The 24864-nt window shown below is 34.7% G+C and overlaps 1 protein-coding gene and 1 long non-coding RNA gene across 5 annotated transcripts in view; one reads left to right on the forward strand and one right to left on the reverse strand.

Annotated features, from left to right (window-relative positions):
- LOC134819098 (dynamin-binding protein-like) overlaps positions 1-24864 on the forward strand; it is a 35824-nt gene that overhangs the window by 508 nt on the left and 10452 nt on the right. For all 4 annotated transcript variants that reach the window (XM_063828865.1, XM_063828863.1, XM_063828866.1 and 1 more), the window contains exons 3-18: positions 3075-3799; positions 4093-4333; positions 4567-4647; positions 4832-4937; positions 7354-7434; positions 15251-15384; positions 15605-15725; positions 15954-16045; positions 16204-16259; positions 19173-19292; positions 19521-19600; positions 20669-20793; positions 21345-21452; positions 21980-22111; positions 22767-22901; positions 23321-23408. In XM_063828865.1, the coding sequence (XP_063684935.1) occupies positions 3075-3799; positions 4093-4333; positions 4567-4647; positions 4832-4937; positions 7354-7434; positions 15251-15384; positions 15605-15725; positions 15954-16045; positions 16204-16259; positions 19173-19292; positions 19521-19600; positions 20669-20793; positions 21345-21452; positions 21980-22111; positions 22767-22901; positions 23321-23408 (2425 nt within the window). The remainder of the gene's footprint in view (positions 1-3074; positions 3800-4092; positions 4334-4566; positions 4648-4831; positions 4938-7353; positions 7435-15250; positions 15385-15604; positions 15726-15953; positions 16046-16203; positions 16260-19172; positions 19293-19520; positions 19601-20668; positions 20794-21344; positions 21453-21979; positions 22112-22766; positions 22902-23320; positions 23409-24864) is intronic.
- LOC134819866 (uncharacterized) lies at positions 7749-10216 on the reverse strand. Its single transcript, XR_010160811.1, has 4 exons — positions 10130-10216; positions 9907-9984; positions 9677-9774; positions 7749-9446 (listed from the first exon to the last, which is right to left on the reverse strand). It is a non-coding gene; the product is annotated as an uncharacterized LOC134819866 (long non-coding RNA).

A 24864-nucleotide genomic window follows, 5' to 3' on the forward strand; every position in this document is an offset into this window, starting at 1 on the left:
CTTCTATGTTTGAAATCCCCGGGAGTTATCACAGCAAAATCCACAGCAAGATCCACAGTATGGTTAATTTATAAATTTGTAACTTAAACTTTTAATTTATATTATCTTTATATAAGGACACGTTCATTGAAGTTTGAGGATATTGGTAAATATTAGTTACCCTACTGAATGGCACGATGATGTAAAATGTGTCACACTATGAAACTATATAAACCCTCTCACCCTAAGATAATCGTTTCATCCTCTAGATAAACTTTGTCGCATAACGATATCTTTATCAGACGATAAGATATCGCTTAAATGCGGCCGGCAGTGAGTTGTAAACTTTGTCACACTATAAAAACGTGACGGAGTTTATATGGACCCCTTGTTGCCGTGTTTGACCAAATTTTCGAATTTCCAATTCATAGAATAGCTGTATATGAATATTATCTACATATTTAGCGACTTTTTTTCTTAAATGGTAGCACCATGTAAACTCCGTCACACATTTAATAAATTTATATGAGGGATGTTTACGACATCCTGACAAGAAATGCCGAATAGTCTAGCATTATTTTGTGAGCTGAATATGTTTGGAATTGTTCACATATTTCATTGTTATACGCAAATACAGATACAGAAGGCAGAAATAGGTAAATTTAGTCACATAAATTTGTATGATATCTCAACATGTGTGAAATTGAGTAAATATTAGTATACCAACTTAAACACCCTATATTACGTACTATGGATCAATTAACAATATTTCAACCATACGCCGGTCATATAAATTATCATATGGCAGTGATATGTTAACATTGGATAAATTTCAACACCTGAACAGGGTAAATTTCGTCACAAAAAAATATTATAACTTTATTTGCTCCGTGTTGGCAAAATAACTAATTTATCGACATAGTGATGGTAATAAAGTCACATTATATACTAATTGAGGTATGATTCTTCAAAATAGGGGCAAGAAATGTAAATTTCGTCACATCAGCCATTGCATTAGTTAGATAGATTTTCTTTCATATCACCTGCCCATCAACTGCCCTTATTATAGTTGGAATGGATTTATACAAGAAATATAGAAACCCATGCCCATTTTTCATCACATTGAAATTATACTGTTGGGGCAGGAAAAGTAAATTTCGTCACATTTCGGTAACTTAGTATAATTAAACTCAGAATTGTCAAACTTGAGTTCTGATGATCTGCTGAATAATAACCTACTAATAATTCCTGGAAGAATATTGAATTCTAATCGGGGTATGGTTCTTCAAAATAGGGTCAAGAAATGTAAATTTTGTCACATACGTCATTGTAAAATTTAGATACACTTTCTTTCACATCAACAGTCCTAATTATAGTTTGAAATGATTAATTCAGAGATAAGGAAATATAGAAACCCATGCCCATTTTTCATCACATTGAAATTATACTGTTGGGGCAGGAAAAGTGAATTTCGTCACATTTCGGTAACTCAGTAAAATTAAACTCAGAATTGTTAAACTTGAGTTCTGATTTGCTGAATAATAACCTACTAATAATTCCTGGAAGAATATTGAATTCTAATCGAGGCATGTTTCTTCAAAATAGGGTCAAGAAATGTAAATTTCGTCACATCAGCCATTGCATTAGTTAGATAGATTTTCTTTCATATCAACTGCCCTTATTATTATTGTGACAATTTTTACATCAACTGCCCTTAACTTGAATCAGCTCTATCCGTGCATCGTCCTTATATACAGTTTTCCCGCCTTCCAAACCAAAATCAGATATAAATGATTTCGGCAATTCACCCAAAATTTTAAATTCCATATAATGTGACAGAATTTACATCATTTCCCAATAAGTGCATGTATTTGCTAACTTTTCAAAACAACATATTTTAGGGCTATGATTAGTAGAAAACCCATCAAATAATGAGTTGAAAGGGTTTTGAGGACACCTCACAGTAGAAAAGAGGTATCGTATTCTGAGTGTGACAAAGTTTACGGAATATTGCCTTAAAACCGTTCGATCCCTGCCCTTTAGCCAAATGTTGTATCATAATTGTTAGAATGACCTAATCTACTATATTTTAAACCAAAAAATGCTAATTGGGCAGCTATGGTTGACACAGTCACAAAAATGTGACATTTTTTACATTATAGTGCCTAAAAACAATAAATTGTATTTCTGAGCCGTGTATATGGAAGTATGGGTCACGTGGCTAATGTACAGAACTTCTGAACACGCTATTTTTTTTTGGTTTACCAATATCCTTGAACTTCAACATGAACGTGTCCATTTACGATTTTGTATCATTTTGTGACGATGTTTACATCAACTGCCGGGCTATACTTCAATCAACTGTATCCGTGTATCGTCCTCATTATATAGAGTTTTCCCGCCTTCCAAACCAAAATCAGATATAAATGATTTCGGAAATTCACCCAGAATTTCAAATTCCATATAATGTGACAGAATTTACATCATTTCCCAATAGCCAAGTGCATGTATTTCAAGTTAACTTTTCAAAACAACATATTTTAGGGCTATGATTAGCAGAAGAACTATCAAATAATGAGTTGAAAGGGTTTTATGGACACCTCACAGTAGAAAAGAGGTCTCGTATTCTGAGTGTGACAAAGTTTACGAAATGTTGCCTTAAAGCCGTTCGATCACTGCCCTTTAGGCCTACATTGTATCATAATTGTTAGATTCACCTAATCTACTATATCTAAGACCAAAAAATGCTAATTGGGCAGCTATGGTAAACAATGTCACAAAAATGTGACATTTTTTACATAATAGTGCCTAAAAGCAATACATTTTATTTTTGAGCATTTCATATGGGAGTATGGGTCACGTGGCTAATGTTCAGAACTTATGAACACGCTAGATTAATATATGTTAAAATTAAACCACTATCGTCAAAAAAGCTGTTTTAGAAATTTACCAATTTCCTCAAACTTCAATGAACGTGTCCATAATTAATATAGATTATAGAGATAATATAAATTAAAAGTTTGTGATCAAAGTTAAATTTATACTATACCTGCGTTGCAAGCCTAAACACAAAACCTAAACACGAAATCTCTCAGGTGGCATTGTATAGTCATGAAGCACATCTTCATGATGAACTATCTTTTGAAGCAGGAGATCAGATATTTTTCACCAGCAGAGTTAACCCTGAGTGGTACAATGGTACCTGCCACGGTCGGAGTGGCATGTTCCCTATTGGTTATGTGTCTATTGTTCATGACTTGCTTGTTATTCCCGCGAGACCACCTGTCCAACCAGCTGCACCTGTTAAGAGTCCTGAGCCAGAAATAAGTACCCCTGAACGACCAAGGAGTCTTGATGCTTCTACTGTTGCTAATCTACGGACAAAATCTCTGTCAAAGCGAAACACTGTGCATCCTTCTGATAATGTTGACTCTGTCGAGCCAACTCCTGACTCTCCTAAACGTCCTCCATCATTACAACCACCTAACTTCCCTCCCCCTCCCCCACCTCCTCAACTGAATCCAATCGCAGCTAAAACTCCATCACCACAACGCCCACCTTCAATTTCTCGCTCCAGTCTACCATCTAGACCAGCTCCGGGTACTCCTGATTCAGGAACCAAATATGCTCACGGAGAAACTTCCGAGCATGTGGAAAATAATGATGATGAATTAAAGGTCCCCTCCAGACCACCCCCTCTGGAGGCAGATACCGTTGTAGTGTTGAGGGAACGGAGTAGGTCCCACGGAAAGAGGCGCGCGAGCAAAGACAAGTCACCTAGTCGACCTCCGAGCACTTACATGGCAAAGCCTTCTTTAGAGTTAGTATCTTTATACGATATATTATATTATATTGCGATTCTGTGTCTTATCTACTAATATTATGATATAATCTATATTATAATTCAGAGAATTATTCTGTCTGTCGACCGCCCACGTGCAAATCAGATGAGAAATAGGAAGTTTTCTAGTACTATATAATATTACTATATATATATTATAAATCAAGAGGCTTGCATATAATGAACATATTGACATGGGTGCAGAGTTGAGCTATGTTACTTACAAGAAAATATGACATTATACCATTCTGGTAACTAAAAAACAATTTCAGAATATCAGCACCGCTACCACTGCAGTCAGACCAGGATTTAAACCAAAATTATCAGCCATCGAATCCTGAGGAGGAAGACTCATCTTCCCCTGGTTTTACTCGAGTTTCTCATCCTGGACTTACAGATTGGAATGTAGTGGATGAGAGGGGGATGTATATTGAGGACTCCACGTATGATGAGGAGCAGGAGAAAGAGGAGGCAGAGTATGCTAATGCAGTTGATATTCAGGCTGTTGAGGAGGTATTAGACCTTTCATCTATAAGTGAAACAAATTCAATTATATATTATTGTTTGTCTACTGTTTAGTACCTTTTTCTGGCTTTACTATTGACGATATATTTTCAAGCATAATTTACTTTTCTTAACTTAGTATTCATGTTACTTTCGGGATGACTAGTTTAAACACTGCTGAGTATAGGTTTTATCTTAAAAGCGGTGTTATTAAATTTCAATTTATTATTATTATTATTTAGGAATACAAAACAACTGCTATAGAAGATGCTACCTTGAAGAAAATGCACAAATCCATTGCTGACAAGGAGAAAATGCTAGCGGTAATTAAACCCCATTGTTTACATTAATTACTGTTAATTACCAGTTAATTACCATACATTGTTTACATTAATTACTGTTATTTGATTAAATCCTAGAGCAAATTTAAGTACAATTTAGTTAAAATGTCTCCAAGAATAGCTAATGTAGGCCCTGTAGCAGATAAGTGAACCTCAATTCTTTCAGATAGAGCAAGAATCCAAGGTACAGACAGAGGATCTGCTCGCCCAGCAGTTCAGTGGGAAGAAGATAGATAAGGAAAATGTGGAAGTTCTTCGATCACTGCTAAATGGTTTGCATTGGGTTCATACATTTAGTTTACATTATATTTATACTATATTTGGTGGTGCTATTTAAGGACTAAAATGTAAGGAAATTACATCATTACTGATTCTCATAAACGTGATTATATTTTGGCCAGCGAGTTTCGAGACAGATTTATCACGCTTAGTATGGTGTTGATAATAATGGATAAAGGTTAAAGTTCTGAAATTATTTTAGTTCTCCGAAGGTTGTCTTTAAGCTTGTCCCGAGGCTGTCGGCACCAGGCCCCATCGAATAGGGCTCAGTTTCCTTAGGGCCAAGGTTTGGTATTGCATCCTTACTGGACAGAGTTAACTCAGTCGAGCTACCTCCGTGGCAAGGTGCGTTATTTTTGATCACTATTCAAGCTGCAGAATGATGGTTAGTTGATAAACATATGATATTTCCTTGTGTTTGACATTTAACATGGAAGTTGTTCTATGAATGCTTAATGTTTTGCATATAATCCAAACGTTTATATTGTGTCATGGTTCTAATGCTTAACGGTAAATAACACAGTTTTAAGTTCGGAACTTATGAATCAATACGTGGCACTAGCATAGCAGTTGACACCTTAAACAGATTATAAAAACAGAAACATTACATTTACAAGACGTATAATAACTCTAGATGGATACCACACAAACCAGTGCCATTGTACTGATAATGTGTCATGCAGTGAGTACTGAGTACAGTTTTAAACTACTCGCTACGTATTAAACTATATAGGTTATCAAGTTACCAGCTGTACGGATGCGGTGCTAAGTGGGATATATTAACAAAACCCTACTTCAGGGGTCCTCCTGGTATTCTTCATTTTCCATCGCTTCATTTGCTTTTGTTTACTAATTCTGAGCTACACTGTTTTAAGTAATTTTTATTATATTTCAATAAAATAATATACATTAATATACATTAATAATGTATAATGTAACATTATACATTGTCGATTGAAATGCGACTTTCAGACATCGCCCTGCACTGAGCTTTCAAAGAGACTTATAAATATTGCGGAAGTACAATTGTTATAGGGAACCATTGTTTTACTAAAGATATCACGGATATTTCATAAATTAAACATGTAATATCCTGATTTAGATTTCCCGCTCATTCATTGAACCAAGACAAGTTCGTGTTCAATCTTAGGTTCGCTTGTTTGAAGTAATACGTTAGTGTGTGTTAAACTGTTGCAGTTGTGTCACTACTATACTGGTTGTTATATTACTAGTTTACTACTGGTTTACTACTGGTTCACTACTGGTTCACTACTGGTTTACTACTGGTTGTTATATTACTAGTTTACTACTGGTTCACTACTGGTTCACTACTGGTTCACTACTGGTTCACTACTGGTTCACTACTGGTTTACTACTGGTTGTTATATTACTAGTTTACTACTGGTTCACTACTGGTTCACTACTGGTTCACTACTGGTTCACAACTGGTTCACTACTGGTTCACTACTGGTTCACTACTGGTTTACTACTGGTTGTTATATTACTAGTTTACTACTGGTTCACTACTGGTTCACTACTGGTTCACTACTGGTTCACAACTGGTTCACTACTGGTTCACTACTGGTTCACTACTGGTTTACTACTGGTTGTTATATTACTAGTTTACTACTGGTTCACTACTGGTTCACTACTGGTTCACTACTGGTTCACTACTGGTTCACTACTGGTTCACTACTGGTTCACTACTGGTTCACTACTGGTTCACTACTGGTTCACTACTGGTTCACTACTGGTTCACTACTGGTTCACTACTGGTTCACTACTGGTTCACTACTGGTTCACTACTGGTTCACTACTGGTTCACTACTGGTTTACTACTGGTTGTTATATTACTAGTTTACTACTGGTTCACTACTGGTTCACTACTGGTTCACTACTGGTTCACTACTGGTTTACTACTGGTTTACTACTGGTTTACTACTGGTTTACTACTGGTGTGTAATTGCCTCAACACAAACTCGCATGTTTCTACTTGTATACAGAATAATGTATCATGTATAATAAATAAAGCGTGTTTACAATTCTAACTTATAATACGAAAGATTATTTCTGTACCTAGTACGACCGCCCACGTGCAAATTAGATGATAAAAGGAAGCTGAAGTTTAACAGTAACCATGGAAACTGTGTTGAACGCGCACGTGCAAAGATTTGAGAGCTGCATTTTAATCGGCTGTACATTCCGCTGTGAAGTGTGACGGATATTTTCTGATACGTTTAAAACTGGCTATTAAAAAATACTATTAGCTTCCTTCCTGCGATCTCCCAGTACAGCATCTAAATTTGTAAATTTAAATTATCAGTTAATATATTAAAAAATAACTTATTATTATTACAATTTCTTATCAACTAGTGAAGGTTTAAATTGACATGGCGCGTTTGTTCCCAGCTCACAACGAGAAGATATCGACCCTGGTTAACAGTATAGACTCTCTGAAGAGCAAAGCTAGGACTCTCAAGTCACCATCACGTAAGTGTTAAGCATATTGTTTTAAATTAAATGTGGGTTAAATTTGATTACCTGTTTGTTACTAATTGAAGTAAGTATCAGGTTATAATAGTTAAGTAAATTTTTTGGGTGAAATTAACATGATTAAATAAGACTTGTTTATAAGTTGTAAACGATTTGATGACAAAATTGAATATCAGTTCATTTTCATAGTAGTTAAAATGTGAATTTTACCCAGTAAATTAATTAACACACATCAAGAAATGAACTGCAATTTGTCAACATTAAACTAATCAAAATTAAATTAAAAAAATATTGAAATATTGTTACTGATGCCTAATCCCCAGAAAGCATGAAACATACAAATTAAAGCAAAACAGAGTCGAAAATGTTTTTGAAAAGGTATCTAAAAAATCTTAGAGCTTGAAAATAAAAGTTAAAAAACGGCATTCCGATTTAAATCAACCTATTAAATTATATTCGAAATCTTAAATTGGTCACTAGATCATAGCAGTTCTTGATAAGCTTAACCGTCCAATCTCAAGTCTTATAATTATACAAGTATATTAAATAGGTCAAATAAGACAACATCGTTTCTCATAAGAAATGAACTGCAAGCTGTCTACATTAAACTAATCAAATTTAAATTGAGAAAGTATTGAGATATATTTTTGTTGATGCTTAATCTAATTTACCCAGAAAGCTTATCTGACATAAAAGTTAAAGCAAAAAGAACCCGCGACAATATACTACATAAAGGGTTTTTTCATTCAAAAATTCGAGAGCTTGAAAATAAAAGTTAAAAAAGGCATCCCGATTCAATTCAACCTATTATATTATATTCGCAATTTTGATTTTGTTTTCATTAACATATTTTGGTGTTGCTATATCACGTCTAGAGCATAGCAGTTCTAGATATGTCTTTACTGTAAAATCTCATGTCTACATAATATAAGGAGCACATTGATAAAGTTTATTGCATAGAAATACGTTCTGCTACGTTCGGGTTAAATTATTAGCATGCTAGTGTTAACAGTTCCTTATTTGATATATTGTTGTTAGATTCCTTCTGGGATGTTAGGTTCCTTCTAGAAGATGTTGTCAGGTAACTTCTGCGATGTTGGGTTCCTTCTGGGATGTTTTAAGGTTCCTTATGGGATGTTAGCCGTTAGGTTCTTTCTAAGATGTTGTCAAGTTCATTCTGCGATAATTTTAGGTTCCTTTTGGGATATTGTTAGTTCCCTTCTGGGACGTTGTTAAGTTCCTTCTGAGTTGTTAGGTGCCTTATGGGACGTTGTTAAGTTCCTTCTGGGATGTTAGGTTTCTTCTAAGATGTTGTCAAGTTCTTTCAATCTTTCTGTGATGTTGTTAGATTCCTTCTGCGATATAGTTAGGTTCCTTTTGGGATGTTGTTAGGTTTCTTCTGCGATGTTATTAGGTTCCTTTTAGGATGTTGTTAGGTTTCTTCTGGGATATGATGATAACTTCTGGGATGTTGTTAGGTTCCTTCTGCGATGTTGTTAGGTTCCTTCTGCGATGTAGTTAGGTTCCTTCTGCGATGTAGTTAGGTTCCTTTTGGGATGTTTTTAGGTTTCTTCTGCGATGTTGTTAGGTTCCTTTTAGGATGTTGTTAGGTTTCTTCTGGGATATGACGATACTTCTGGGATGTTGTTAGGTTCCTTCTGCGATGTTGTTAGGTTCCTTCTGCGATGTAGTTAGGTTCCTTCTGCGATGTAGTTAGGTTCCTTTTGGGATGTTGTTAGGTTTCTTCTGCAATGTTGTTAGGTTCCTTTTAGGATGTTGTTAGGTTTCTTCTGGGATATGATGATACTTCTGGGATGTTGTTAGGTTCCTTCTGCGATGTTGTTAGGTTCCTTCTGCGATGTAGTTAGGTTCCTTTTGGGATGTTGTTAGGTTTCTTCTGCGATGTTGTTAAGTTCTTTCTGGGATGCAAGATACGTGACTGTTTTCAAGCTGTCGTTTTCTGTTTGCAGAGATATTATAATGATCATCTTCTGAGTCTTGCTGATGCTCTGAAATATTTAAATGTAATTAATTAGATGGACCGTATATTTCTAATTGTTGAGAATGATATTAATTCCGTGTGCAAACTGCAATCAGCAATGGCTCTCATTAAAACTTATATAATGGAATGTATCAAAGTTAATTGATTCACGAGTTCATGCTATTAATATGTTTATATCATTTAGTAATTAAAATTTTACTTCCTCATTTACAATTTACATTGCGATTCAAAACTCACACTGATGCCTCCGTTTGACAGAAAGCTCCAAAGCTAATTTAAGAGATGAGGGTTTTCCAAGTGATCGTGAAGTCGATGTTAGCTCTTGAAGAGCAGCCCTGAGGGGTTGAAATTACGTCACTAACTTAAAAATTACAAATAAAATACACTAATAACCTAAATACATAACATTTTTCAAGTATAGCTGCCATTAAAGTAGTTATTTTATTAAAAACTTATTATTCTCTTACTTCATAACTTTAAAGTCTGATTTTGGTTTGAGTTTTTAATCGCTGTCAAACTACTCGCTGACTGTCGCTCGCCTATCACTGAAATGAACAGTTCAATTACTAAAATTGGTCATTAACAAATCTGATTAAAACACACATTTATAGCATTTTATTTCGATGGTTTGTTGTTAAAAATATATAGTCTAAATAATGTTCAAGGTTCATCTGTAAAGTTCAAACTTACATTTATACTTTGCGGATACTCGGTAGGCTAGGGCTGTTTTTCCTTGCCGACCTTGCAGCTCTGAAATTAAACAATTGAACAACTCATTTTTATAAACAATTAAATGTTTATCAGAGACCTGTACCATATTTAAGGTTATCATCTGTTTGATGTATGTCAAATACGTGTTAAAACGTTATCTCAGTCAAGTTTGGTTCTCCTTCAGAGACTCACCTTCTAGTATGCGTTTATTTCCATCTACAGACGGGAGGGGGGAGGGGGTAGGCTAACTGCATGGACTACATGACATTGGGGTGGTAGTGTACCATGGTGTGGATTGTTTCTGTACTACTACTCAAAAGTGTAACCAAGTTTTTTGTAACGTAAATTCTGAGCAGCATTAATTAAAGATACGAAATTAATTGATGTGGGACACACATTTAGATGTTAGATGGGTACGGTGGTTCTACTGTTCTATGATAATATGGTACCAACAGTTTAAGGTCGGACCCTAAGTGTTCATGTTCGGTGCTTGAAGGATCAAAATTACAAAACAGTTTAAATGTATTAGGCTGATCATGTGTTCCTTGCATTTAGATCCTTCCCCCTCCTCTCCCTCCCCTCCCTACGGCTACTAATCAACTCTACAATCTTTGTTCCTGTGTCCTCAGGAACCTTCCTGGGGATTGGAAATTATTAACGATTACATTTTTCTAGTTCTGTCAGTTATCACCTCACCTATGTACCTTTTACCATTCAGTAAGAATAAATAACGCATTGAAAGTATATTTAAGTAAAATATCAAAATATAAGTCAGCACTCCCTGTACAATTCTAATCTATACTGTCATTGATTAAACTTTGTCGCGCGGTTGAGTTGAGATGAGAGTTTCCCATTCTGAAGCTGAAAGTGAGAGGTTTTAAAATCGAGATATTGCTCATTTAGTTTGGTATAAATTAAAGCCATGGATGTAGCTTCAGTTAATGCCATAGTATTTTGACACCCCATTATGCCAATAATTAGATAACATTATTTGAGGATAGTGTACTAGAAATAATATCATTTCCCATACATTTTATGATCTGAAAAGAATGGTGCTAAGAACTCTAATAAAAATGTAATATAAACCTTGAAGGAACTATTCATGGCGACAGATTGGGAAGGATTCTTTGTGGACGGTCCTCTGTTCTTTTTATGCCTCGTTTCTCTGAAATTAGAACTTTAGTCATTAATATAATTCACCTACAGTATTATCAGCTGTAATACGATTTTAATCGAGCATGAGGTTTTAGGAGATCAAATTTACAATATGTTATGTTAAATATGTACATTGTACGTGCTAATATTATTGACGATGATTTCACTTATTGAGAACAAACAAAAACATTATTATATATATTATATAGCTTATGGTGAATGGTTCATCTTCCATCACGTCGCTTTCTCGTGTAGAAATTCCTGCTTCATTATTAAGTTATTAACCTGAATTAGAGTTATTTAGAGTGTATCTACAGATATTGCCGGCCGAAATTTAGAAATTATCATTGAAGCTTGCAAGGGAGATATTCAAAAGTGTAAATACATTACAAAAAAGATATATGAGCAGATGTTTATTTGTCACGTTTTCTTGTTGATATCTAAGTTAAAGGTAGAGACTATAGAGAGATTAGAGACTACTACAGTAGAGAAAAACCGAAATTTACCTTCAACCTCGATATTTTAAAATTTGTATCCAAATTTGGCGCGGTGGGCAGTCAATATTAATTGGCGACAGCAAATTAAAATGCACCTGCAATACCTGAGTTAATGTGCTGTCAACCTTGGCAACCCTGGATGTAATGTTGTCATTTTACCCAACTTGCACGTGGGTGGCATACACACATACACGAAGACACCTTTCAATTATAATGGAGATTACTGATGGAGATTTGTATGTACATAACGAATATTATTATTATAATTTACCTAGGCTACAAGGCTCTTTTGAGAAGGTGAATTCTGTCCCTGTTGTGCAAGTCACTTCATTGCTCCCTTTGTTGAGAGCTCCTGGGTCAGAACAAGTCACTTCCACGACGGTCCCTGGGTCTACTGGAAAGTTGGCTGCTGTCTCAATCGTACTTGTCCACTCAGCCTTCAGTCTAGTACATCCTAAAAAAATTGCCCTTGATAATTAAAAGAAATTTGATAGTTTATATTTGTGAGACCAGCTGCAATAATGGTCTAACAGGAGATTTTTGACCGTTTTTGAAATTTTTACATTTTTGAATTCAGTGAAATCTCATCATTATATATATATATCACAGTGATCCATGAAGATTGAAGCCATGATAGTGCATGGAAAAACCTTAAAATTCCAGTTTGGAAGAATGGTCCAACGCCTCTTAGACAAAATCGGCTTTTAAAATCACGGTAGATCCCAATTATTTGGCCAATTTGACATTATTGGGTTCAAGAATGGTCTATTTCATAATTTTGTTATTCAAAAATCAATCGATACAAGGTGCAAAAATAGTATTTTTCATTATTTAGTGATGTAAGTAAATATAAAGCTGGTGCAACAATGGTCTATATTACGGTTGTTTTTTGGTCTAAGTCAGTTATCATCTCAGTTATCATCTTGTGAAATAATGGTCTATGTAGCTATGTAGGAAAGCACATCACTGTGAGTACTGCAATGACTTAAATTTTGGTAAAGTAAGTGGACATGATGCGTACAAACACAAATGTTCGTGATAAGCATGTTTCAATATCGACAAGACTGGATAAGGAAAACCCTTTTGGGTAACCTCCTAGGATTCTTCACCAGGAACTTTCGCTAAATCCCATACTAGGAACTCAGCCTAGGCCCATCTCCGCATAGAGACATATCTCCCAGGGACCTTGCTCGGAAGTCCCTTGTCTGCCCGCAGAAGTACTACAACGGAAGTGGGTTTGCTCTGAGACAGGTAGTGACAGCTTCAAGACTCCAGGGGTCTGTTGCATTGATATTTATTATTTTATGATTTCGTATATACTTTGGGAGTCCTGGCGTGCAGCTAGCAGGAGTTGCATTCTGTGGGCACGGTGAGAAGGCCTCCATCTTTCAGTAAGAGGCCAGAAACCGTTGACCAGAACAGAGAGAGAGAGAGAGTTTCAATATGCTATAAACAAGATCATAGACTCAAAAGCTACTTATAGTAAGAAATTTGACTGCCATTTTCTCAAAACTACCTAAAAAAGATAGACTATTATTGCAGCTGGTCTCACATTTATACCATAAAAGACATCAAGTTATACCATAAAAGAAAACAAATTGTATTCAGAAATACATCGAGTATTACGCGTCACGTTCATAGGCACGTCAAACTATTATTTGCGTATTAAAATCAACATTTATCTTGGTATCTTAGATTTTAGATCTTCAACTACCCAGTTACCTGTTAGAGGTCTGTAGAAATCAGAGGCAGTGTCACGGGGAGAAAACCATATCTTTGCAATGCTCATGCTCCAGTAAGTGCTCCAGTTACTCTTACCACACGTTGAGTCTGATATCAGGGTGTTGAGAACCTCCACCTCGTTACAGTGTACCACTAGTCTGATACCTGAGGTTCTAGTTAACGTTACCCTCCATACCTTGTCTGTTGCAGTAGGTAGGTCAGTAGGGAAGTTAGTGCGGCTCGAGCTGCAACCCCCGATATAGTACTGAGGAGAGGTGAAGTAGAGGGAGAGTGCTCCTGCATAGTCTAACTGTGAAGTGTAGAACCACACAAGCACTATATCTCCACTCCCTAGCGTGCTATCAGTCTTTATTTCAAGAGAATACTGCTCCAGGTTGAAGTCTACATAAACCCGACGTTGTACTGCTACCCAGCCTGTTGTTATAACCACGTTATTATCTTAAAGTAGATTACAGTACATCAGCTGGTAGATAATAATATCACGAGTAAAATATTATCAATTATAGAAATTACTCGACGATTGTTGTGTTATGAATATATTCTTTTGATAATTCGTTTGACACTTGACAGTTCATTTAACTAAAACATTATTTTGACTGCTACCAATATAAATCAGTATAAAACCATGGTAAATACTGAATGGTGATCCTACCTTCATCTAGATCCTCAGCACTCACAGCAGCATTCTCTATGATCAGAAGGGACAGCAGCAAGATTATTCGCATGTAATCGTTGTATCACATTGTTCTTGATACCTAACAATATGATACGAAATGATACGTCGAAAACCTCCGCTAAAAACTACGCAAGAAAATAGGCCATTATACAACTGCAAATAATGATAATAATCAATAGAGCCATATTATTAGATATCGAATAGCCTATGAATGTAATGATATTCCCCGGATATCAGCTTGGTGTCTTACTAAAATTGGGTGGTAAATGGGGTGGTAACTGAGGGACATCAGCAAAATGAAGAATATTGTTATTGATCGTGTGTCGATTAAGCGACTCTTAATGAATTTTCCCTCAGATAAAATATTTCAATAGTTGCACCGTCAAACATCGGCAATATACATATATATTAGAAAGATCTGGTCACTAAAACAAACAGCAAGTAGAAATCCACAGTATTTTGAAATTAAGTTTACCAGATTGTACGTGTCACAGATTATAAGATAATTGCCTGTAAAACATAGGACCACTATAATTATAATATGACAACAGTCTGAACGAAATAAATAAAACCATTCCCTTTAACGTACCTATAAGTTTAAATGAAATGAGGTATTTATATCCCGTTCATATTATGATTAACCAAGAACACAAGGAAGTTACAGGATAAATTTATTAATTCGTTTTTAAGGACAACTTTGTACGATTTTTACTCGGTAAACAAACACATGACGCTGAAAAGTGAAAACGTTTCATGGACTAAAAAGAACTGCGTACACGAAATACCAACAAAATATAACAGTTGTAAGAATTTGTGTTTAATTCAAACGTTAGTGTAGTAAATAAAAAGAACTGCGATAAAGCATTTTATTTATATTTATATTTAGCTGTCACTCCATTTTTTTTCGATATTTCGCTGCCACACTTAGCCTTATCTACACAGTTACAGTACGTGCTAACAAAATATTTGAATTTCTACCGCCTTGATAGTACCTTTTAATGATGTAAATTTTAAAACAACATATTTTAGAGAAATCAGATAAGCTGGACGGTATAGAGAAGAGAGACAAGGTGGTAATTGAGCTGATACAGACTGAGGAGAGTAATCTGAAACAACTCAAACTGTGTATCAGTGGTTTCTTACAGACTCTCCGTAATGACACTGTAAGATTGACGTGTGATATATAATGTAGTGTGCAGCTTTAAGCTCACTAAATCGTTAATTGGTTCTGTGAATAAAATAAACGTCTTCAGACATGTTTTACTGCTTTATTATTGTGTCTTTCATAGGACTACAAAACATATTATAATAATTATCATTGTATTTATATTAATTGCTATTACATTAATAACTATTATATTAATTCTCTATTTAATTTTCCAGACGCACATGATGGATATAGACATGATGTTTCTGAATATTGAGAAGTTAGCAGAGGTGGCTGATAAGCTGCTCATGATGCTGAAAGGACAGCAGACTCTCATGTCACATGAACAAATGATCGGTTAGTTTTATAAATACGAAAATTTAAACAATAATTAGTCTAATCAATATTTTATCTATTAATTAGTTTATCGATGATTTTTTGAAGGTTTTTCGAAATAAAAGTTTTGTTCTTATTTTCACATTATATAACATACTGATCGTAAGATTCCTTCTTCAATTATAATCACGTGATCCAAGTAATTATAGTTATAGTCACGTAATTATAATTATAGTCACGTGATCCCAGGTCGTTGCTTCACACATCTGGAAGAGGACCTACACAGAGAATACACGTTCTATCTTGAGAACCAAGCCTCTGTCATGGACCTAATAGCTCAGGTAATTGTGTGTATAACTCTCAAAATTAGCAGGATTACTGTATGCGCTTACCTTAGGACACGTGTGGAGTAAAATTATATCATATATCGGCAAATCGATGCAATCATTGTTTGAATTTTCTGAGTTAAATGTCGGTTTTATTTACATCCTTGTTTTAGTATCAGAAAGATAAGATAAACAAGGACTTGTTGGACAGCTGTCTTCAAAAAATAAGGTCAGTAAAAACTTTGAATCGTAGTTGAGTAAATCTTGACCGTTTGAATATTTCGTTGGTTCTAAGAAATACGTGAAGTACAGCAACATTTTGCGGCATCAAAAAAATTGTTGATGTTAAATTTTTTCCGAATAAGCACATATTTCTTGCAATAAACGTATTCGCAAAATACTTACTGGGGGCGCTCTAAAATTAACATAAAATCCTTAAAAAGGGTGGTCAGAACTAAAGAGTTTGGGATTAAGTGAAAACCAGAAATAAAAACCAAGCAGCGATCTTGAAAGTAATCTTGTGACCTCCTAAGGGAAAGCCATGGGGTAAAAAATATACTCAAAATAAAGATTTGCTCCCTTGGCTCCTTGGTCTTAAGCCAGCAGATCACAGGACAGCTTCTTATTCTTAAGAACTGACTAAATAGAGAAAATTAAGCTTAAGAGGTACAGCACCTTCTTTCTTCATCCGGTCAGGTGAGAACCTTCTTTCCTCAGGCTAGAAATTTTAGTGGTGACTGGTGGCGCCATATTGTCATCCTACTCACAGGACGGTTTAGCTTCTAACAAGCCTCACAATTACATAGAAATTGTTCTGGAACAAAGATATAAATGTTACAATTCTCATTGCACAAAATGTAGCAACCAAACTACATCCTTCTATAGTTCTATGGAAATAAAGGTTTACAAAAGTAGGCGAGGTGCGGTACATTAAGGCCACAGGGGGGGGGGGGGGGGGGGTCCGAGGTCGATTTTGAGATTTTGAGATATTTTGTAGAGCTCGATCTAAATTTTCAAATGCTTTTGTCCTTACCGAAAACAAAGTTTCCTTCTTTTACAGTTTAAGACTTAGAACCTTGTAACTAAGTGGCAACAATGTTCGTCAAGGTATTTTGGGTTTAGTTGTTATGTAACGATTTTTGATATCTTGCTCCAAAGCTGAGATATGAGGTTAACCATGAGTGCGGGTTACAAACCTTAAAACGGTTACCCTCATAAAAAGAGCTAGGAGCAAAATTACAAAAATCGTTACATAACAAATTATCAAATTTATGTCAGGAACATAAGTTCCAAATTTGAGGTGAAAAGGATAAAAGCTCTAGGAGAAGATAGGTTTTTGAGGTGGTAAATAAATTGTTCAGGAGAGCCAAAAGACTGATTCTGAGAAAATATGTTAACCTCAATTTTCAACAAATAAAGGGCATAAAATAGTTCTGTTCACATTGGATGGCCAATTGATACCTATTTATAAGTTTAAACTGTGATGAGAGCAACAAAATGTTAAGAACTGGTTATTAATGAGGTTAACTCATAACTGATAAAAAAGGCAATAGTTAACCTCAATTTTATGACAAACTAGGCGTTCTGGGGGGCTAAGGGTGGTGTGCAAGCGTCAGATAGTACGTGCTCTGCCAACTGGCAAAAAATGTTTTTTCTACCTCGGACCCCCCCTGTGGCCTATTAAGCAGTGGAGTATATAATGTACTCATTACATAATGTACTCATTACATAATGTACTCATTACATAATTTACTCATTACATTTTGTTCACCGCAGACATCTTCGCACTATTTTGAATATAAAGTACCCAGGAGTCATCTCCAACCACAAAAAAAAAAAAAAAAAAAAAAAAAAAAAAACTTGTATAAACGCTGCAATGCTGAGCCATTGTCAGAAAAAGTGGCCCGTAGTCGGTGGAGAATGTTAGGACATGTTTTGCGGGGTCCTATTGACGGACCAGCGTTTTCTTCCCTCATTTTTGCCATCAATACACTGGACTTACCAGGGAGAAGAGGAAGACCCCAAAGCAATCTATTCTCGCTGATTGTGCATGATTTATGTAAAAGAAATCTTTATTTGAATAATATCTTTGACCTGCATTATCTCCGTAATTTGAGTTATGACAAGAGATATTGGCGGAAATTGCAATGAAGTTCTTTATTTTTAGTTTTTGTTTTAGGGAAAGATTAGACTTGGGCGTTGTTTTTTAACTATCCCTTGTTTAGAACTTTGATTTAATAACTCATTACATAATGTACTCATTACATAATGTACTCATTACATAATGTACTCATTACATAATGTACTCATTACATAATGTACTCATTACATAATGTACTCATTACATAATGTACTCATTACATAATGTACTCATTACATAATGTACTCATTACATAATGTACTCATTACATAATGTACTCATTACATAATGTACTCATTACATAATGTACTCATTACATAATGTACTCATTACATAATGTACTCATTACATAATGTACTCATTACATAATGTACTCATTACATAATGTACTCATTACATAATGTACTCATTACGTAATTTACTCATTACATAATGTACTCATTACGTAATGTACTCATCACATAATGTGTACATGTGCGGTACATTAAGCAGCGGAGGACATAATATACTCATTACATAATAATATATGTACGTAATGTGCGGTACATTAAGCAGTGGATTACATAATGTACTCATTACATAATGTACTCATTACATAATGCACTCACTACATAATGTGTACATAATGTGCGGTACATTAAGCAGTGGAGTACATAATGTACTCATTACATAATGTGTACATAATGTATTCATTACATAATGTGCTCATTACATAATGTACTCATAAAATCCTGAAAAGTATCCATTGAGCTGCGCCCCCAAACCCCCATCTGTACCCCCGGGAACCCTGACCTAGCTTCACCCTTGAGAAATACATATTCGTACGCCGTACATTTGTACACTACAAAATGTATTAAACATCATTAAAAATTGAATTGTACAATTTAGCCATGATAAATGTTGTTATGGACCCTGATGAATTACGATCCCGTTATAAATTCATCATATTATATAAAATCCCTGAAGTTCTATTCAGGACCATAACTTAAACTTGCTGTTCAGAGTTGAGACAACATGTTGGGACCTCCAGAGTTTTCTTATTAGACCAGTGCAGAGAATAATGAAATACCCCCTATTTTTACGGGACATGCTCGTCAATACCCCGGCTCATTGGCAGGACAGGTAATGTGTTATTTTGTGTTTTAATACAGTTTCATAATTATCATACTGATCTAGTTTCATCAGGACTAGTAAAAATACTATATTTTGCACTGAATATTTCTGGGAACGGTCCTGGCCGTGCTTAGATTTACCGTCAGTTTGATTCCAAGAGCAATCTTTCTTGCTGATCATAACATTGAATTCTTTCTTTATTTTCTTGCACAAATTATAATTGAATTTATTTTGCAGGCCTTATCTAGTATCAGCTACAGATATTGTAGATAACATTGTTGTTTTCGCAAATGAGAACAAACGTAAAGATGAACTTAGTAAGTTGCCATTTTAATTTCCAAGAATATTTTGTATCGATTAGGCACCAATAATTACTAATTAGCCATTTTTCATCACTCCCATATAATATACGATTATGTTGAAACATATCAACTTTGGTATAAGCTGTGTTTTTTTAAATGTTTATTTAATGGCTATCTTCCATTAAAATAAGGTAACTAATTGCACCAGATTGATGTAAACATGTAAGCAAACTATTAATGAAGCTAATTAATATTCAAATGGTAGTTTAAATGCGACAGTTTAACCATTTTGAAGTAATATTATGTGTGTAACGATGTTAATACAGAAATAGCATAATCGTGTCTACTGTGCATCGAGCTTCGCACAATTAGTTAACTGTGCAGTTATTTGAGACTAACATATTTTAAGTAAATTCGAAAATGCAGTTTACTGGGGGTTTTATTCAAATCTTTTAAAAGATCCTGTTCGGTTGCAGTTGAGAAAGATGGCAGAGAATAAACAATGTTGAGGGGAGGACTATTATTAAATAGGACTATTATCAAAGTCTACCAGATGATGCCTCTAGTAGTTTGGTATGAGCCTCTAGTAGTTTGGTATGAGCCTCTAGTAGTTTGGTATGAGCCTCTAGTAGCTTTTCATGAGCTTTGAGTAGCATGGTATGCTTAAATAAACATGTTAGAATTTAGGTGTTACATACCTATGTAATTCGATGACCAAAATTCATGGCATAAAACGGAGAAAATGGAGAATTACCCAAGGTTTTTCCATTTTGTCCATAGAAATTTTGTCCATTTAATGGCATTGCCCCTCTAGATATTTACCGTAAGATCCACCACGGTACAATCTACAATAACACGTGACATGTCCGCAGTAAAGCGGTACAATAACACGTGACATGTCCGCAGTAAAGCGGTACAATAACACGTGACATTTCCGCAGTAAAGCGGTACAATCTACAATAACACGTGACATGTCCGCAGTAAAGCGGTACAATAACACGTGACATGTCCGCAGTAAAGCGGTACAATAACACGTGACATGTCCGCAGTAAAGCGGTACAATAACACGTGACATGTCCGCAGTAAAGCGGTATAACGAGGAGGTAACGGAGAGCTCTCTTCTCCCAAAACTAACACTTCACAGTCTGAAGAAGAAGAGTAAGAGACTGACTACTACTCTCACTCACTCTCTCAACATCACATCTTCTGTGAGTAATTTATAATTAGTTAATTAGTTAATTAGTTAATCAGTTAATTAGTTAATTAGTTAATTAGACGATCATATAATTGCATAGTTTAGTGGTGATTACTGTTATTAACGTATAATTAACTGAGGGATTTTTCATTGAAATTGGCCCTGAACATGACAGGTAAAACATGAAGCTGCTTCAGGTACGGACTATGGTTGATAAGTTATTTTTAATTCTTCCTTTTTCACATGGACACCTGACAGCATAATAATCTAATTTTATAAGTTCTTTTTTTGGGTTCGTACCAAACTGTGTTTCCCATTATCTACAGTTTATTTTTAATAAAAAAATTTGATTGTAAGTTTTTTATTGTTTATTTCTGGACTTTGCTGTAACATAACAACAGTGCAGCATACTTGTCATCTAAATCTAGATTTGCGCTTCCGGCGATCATGACACAACATGAACAATACTTTTAAGTTGCAATATATCTTTAAAACTCCCTGTATTCTACATAACACATTTAAAATTGCGAAAAGTTTAAAGTTACAATAATTATACTATTTTAGGTGGTTGAAGATAGCACATTTGGGGAGCTGTCAGAGAAGTTTGCATCTTTGGTTTTGATCATAAAAACACTGATACGGGAAGCTACCAACTTTACTGACTTACTGAAGGTAGAACCCACACATATTATGTATAATACCACACATATAATATTATGTATAATACCACACATATTATGTATAATACCACAAATATTTTGTATAATACCACACATATCATTATTATAATTCAAAGAATTATCTTTTGGATATTTTTTGATGCGATAAAAACTGATTACCAAAGAATAAGTCATTAGCTTCCTCCCTGTGACCACGAGCTTTCTAGTTATGTGTAATACACTTTCTAGCACCCTATACAATTTCTCCCTATACTTTGTAGTGTCGAATTTCACATTATCATGATAGCAGTTCTCCCTTATAACACGACCTTAATGTATTACTTAATAATACAACAGTACGGATATTACATTTTAGTAATTTACTGGTGTCCAGTTCCAACGAGATATTGATCTGGCATCAGCGAGTGTTAATGACAGTTTTGTGCTTCTGATGTTACTGATTATTAACTTCCCACAAAAAATCAAAAAGGACGAAATAAAACCGATTACTTGCAGGCAATAAGCAGGACCACATTTCAGAAAGTACAAGCTGAAATGGACGATCTGTGTGCCAACATACACAATTTCTACGACAATCTGGAAACCCAAAAGAACGTGTTTTTGTACCACGGTGCTGCTCTAAAAATAGCCCAGAACTTCACTCCCAGATTCGTAAGTCTATTAGATAGTGCTTGTGTTCTGTGAGTAGTTTATTAAGCTAATTTGTTAATTTGTTAATTTGTTGAACGGTAAATTATATCGTTACACATGACCAGTTATGAGTTATGGGCTGATTAGAAGGTACACTCTTAATCATTAATAGCCCATTAATTGAACGTCAACTTAATATTTATAGTACTGTATACAATGTAGACAATATTATACAATATAATGTAGAATGTAGATAGTGACAAGCAGAAAACTTTTATCGTGTGTTATTAAAGATTGCAGAAGAGTGTGTGAATTGTTCTTTGTCTACTTCTTTACAATTACTACATGCGATACTGTACATTAAAAGTGTGTTCTTTAATGTTATAATATACAACTTTAATGTTATAATACACGTACATTGTGAAGACTACAGACTACAGTATAACGTACCTTACAAGAATCTTATCTTAGATTAGGTATCACTTCAATGAGTAGTTAACTTTTAATAATCTAATGAAGACATGTATCGTACAATTTCATGTTATCACCGGTAGTAAAGATGAACTTTATGATGTCATAAGATATGGTAGAAAGTTGTAAATCGTATTATAATGTTTCCAGCACATTCCACATCAAAAAACTACATGACATTCCAATAAAATTCCTTAAATTCCAGATAAAAGATCTCGAAGGAGGACCCCTGGGAACTTTATCTGATCTTATAACAGTGTTCACAGCTCCACAATACTTTATTGACAAAAGGAACAGTAAGATCCTGGATTATGACAACCTGTGTGCTGAAGGTTCACTTGTAAGTACCCGCAGATTAGGGACAAAAGGATTTCGCGATTATTTCGGCAAAAACTCGCTATACCGCGAATTTTAACATTAAACTATACATAAAATTTGTTGCAAATAATGGGAAAAATCGCGATTCCGTACATGCCGCGATTTCCTTTTGTCCCTGCCGCAGATATTTAATTTCAGATTGATTTAAATATCAAATTTACTTTAGATTTGAATTAAGGCATTCATGATTGTTGAGAAGTTTAGAGAATTACACTAATTACTTGCCGAGTCAGTAATCACACCGCATTTTTTTTGGACAATTATACATTGGTTCCAATGAGAATTTGAATATCTACATAATATTATATGGTCTCATTATTTAAATTGTTTATTAAATGTTCTTCATATAATATGTACCTTATAACTCTATTGTCAATTCAGGCAACTGAGAATTTTAAAATAGCTCGTGGTGAGTTTGAAGCTCTTAACAAACAACTCCTGGACGACTTACCTATTCTCATACACGAGGGTGAGTGATAGAGTTGATATTTATAGGGAATTATACATAATGTTACCTATTCTCATACACTAGGGTGAGTGATAGAGTTGATATTTATAGGGAATTATACATAATGTTACCTATTCTCATACACGAGGGTGAGTGATAGAGTTGATATTTATAGGGAATTATACATAATGTTACCTATTCTCATACACTAGGGTGAGTGATAGAGTTGATATTTATAGGGAATTATACATAATGTCTTACCTATTCTCATACACGAGGGTGAGTGATAGAGTTGATATTTATAGGGAATTATACATTATGTTACCTATTCTCATACAAGACGATGAGTGATAGAGTTGATATTTATAGGGAATTATACATAATGTCTTACCTATTCTCATACACGAGGGTGAGTGATAGAGTTGATATTTATAGGGAATTATACATAATGTTACCTATTCTCATACACGAGGGTGAGTGATAGAGTTGATATTTATAGGGAATTATACATAATGTTACCTATTCTCATACACGAGGGTGAGTGATAGAGTTGATATTTATAGGGAATTATACATAATGTTACCTATTCTCATACACGAGGGTGAGTGATAGAGTTGATATTTATAGGGAATTATACATAATGTTACCTATTCTCATACACGAGGGTGAGTGATAGAGTTGATATTTATAGGGAATTATACATAATGTTACCTATTCTCATACACGAGGGTGAGTGATAGAGTTGATATTTATAGGGAATTATACATAATGTTACCTATTCTCATACACGAGGGTGAGTGATAGAGTTGATATTTATAGGGAATTATACATAATGTTACCTATTCTCATACACGAGGGTGAGTGATAGAGTTGATATTTATAGGGAATTATACATAATGTTACCTATTCTCATACACGAGGGGTGAGTGATAGAGTTGATATTTATAGGGAATTATACATAATGTTACCTATTCTCATACACGAGGGGTGAGTGATAGAGTTGATATTTATAGGGAATTATACATAATGTTACCTATTCTCATACACGAGGGGTGAGTGATAGAGTTGATATTTATAGGGAATTATACATAATGTTACCTATTCTCATACACGAGGGTGAGTGATAGAGTTGATATTTATAGGGAATTATACATTATGTTACCTATTCTCATACACGAGGGTGAGTGATAGAGTTGGTATTTATAGGGAATTATACATAATGTTACCTATTCTCATACACTAGGGTGAGTGATAGAGTTCATATTTATAGGGAATTATACATAATGTTACCTATTCTCATACACGAGGGTGAGTGATAGAGTTGATATTTATAGGGAATTATACATAATGTTACCTATTCTCATACACGAGGGTGAGTGATAGAGTTGATATTTATAGGGAATTATACATAATGTTACCTATTCTCATACACGAGGGTGAGTGATAGAGTTGATATTTATAGGGAATTATACATAAT

Source organism: Bolinopsis microptera, chromosome 8, assembly GCF_026151205.1.
Source record: "Bolinopsis microptera isolate Bmic1 chromosome 8, MBARI_Bmic_1.0, whole genome shotgun sequence".
Taxonomy (NCBI): domain Eukaryota; kingdom Metazoa; phylum Ctenophora; class Tentaculata; order Lobata; family Bolinopsidae; genus Bolinopsis; species Bolinopsis microptera.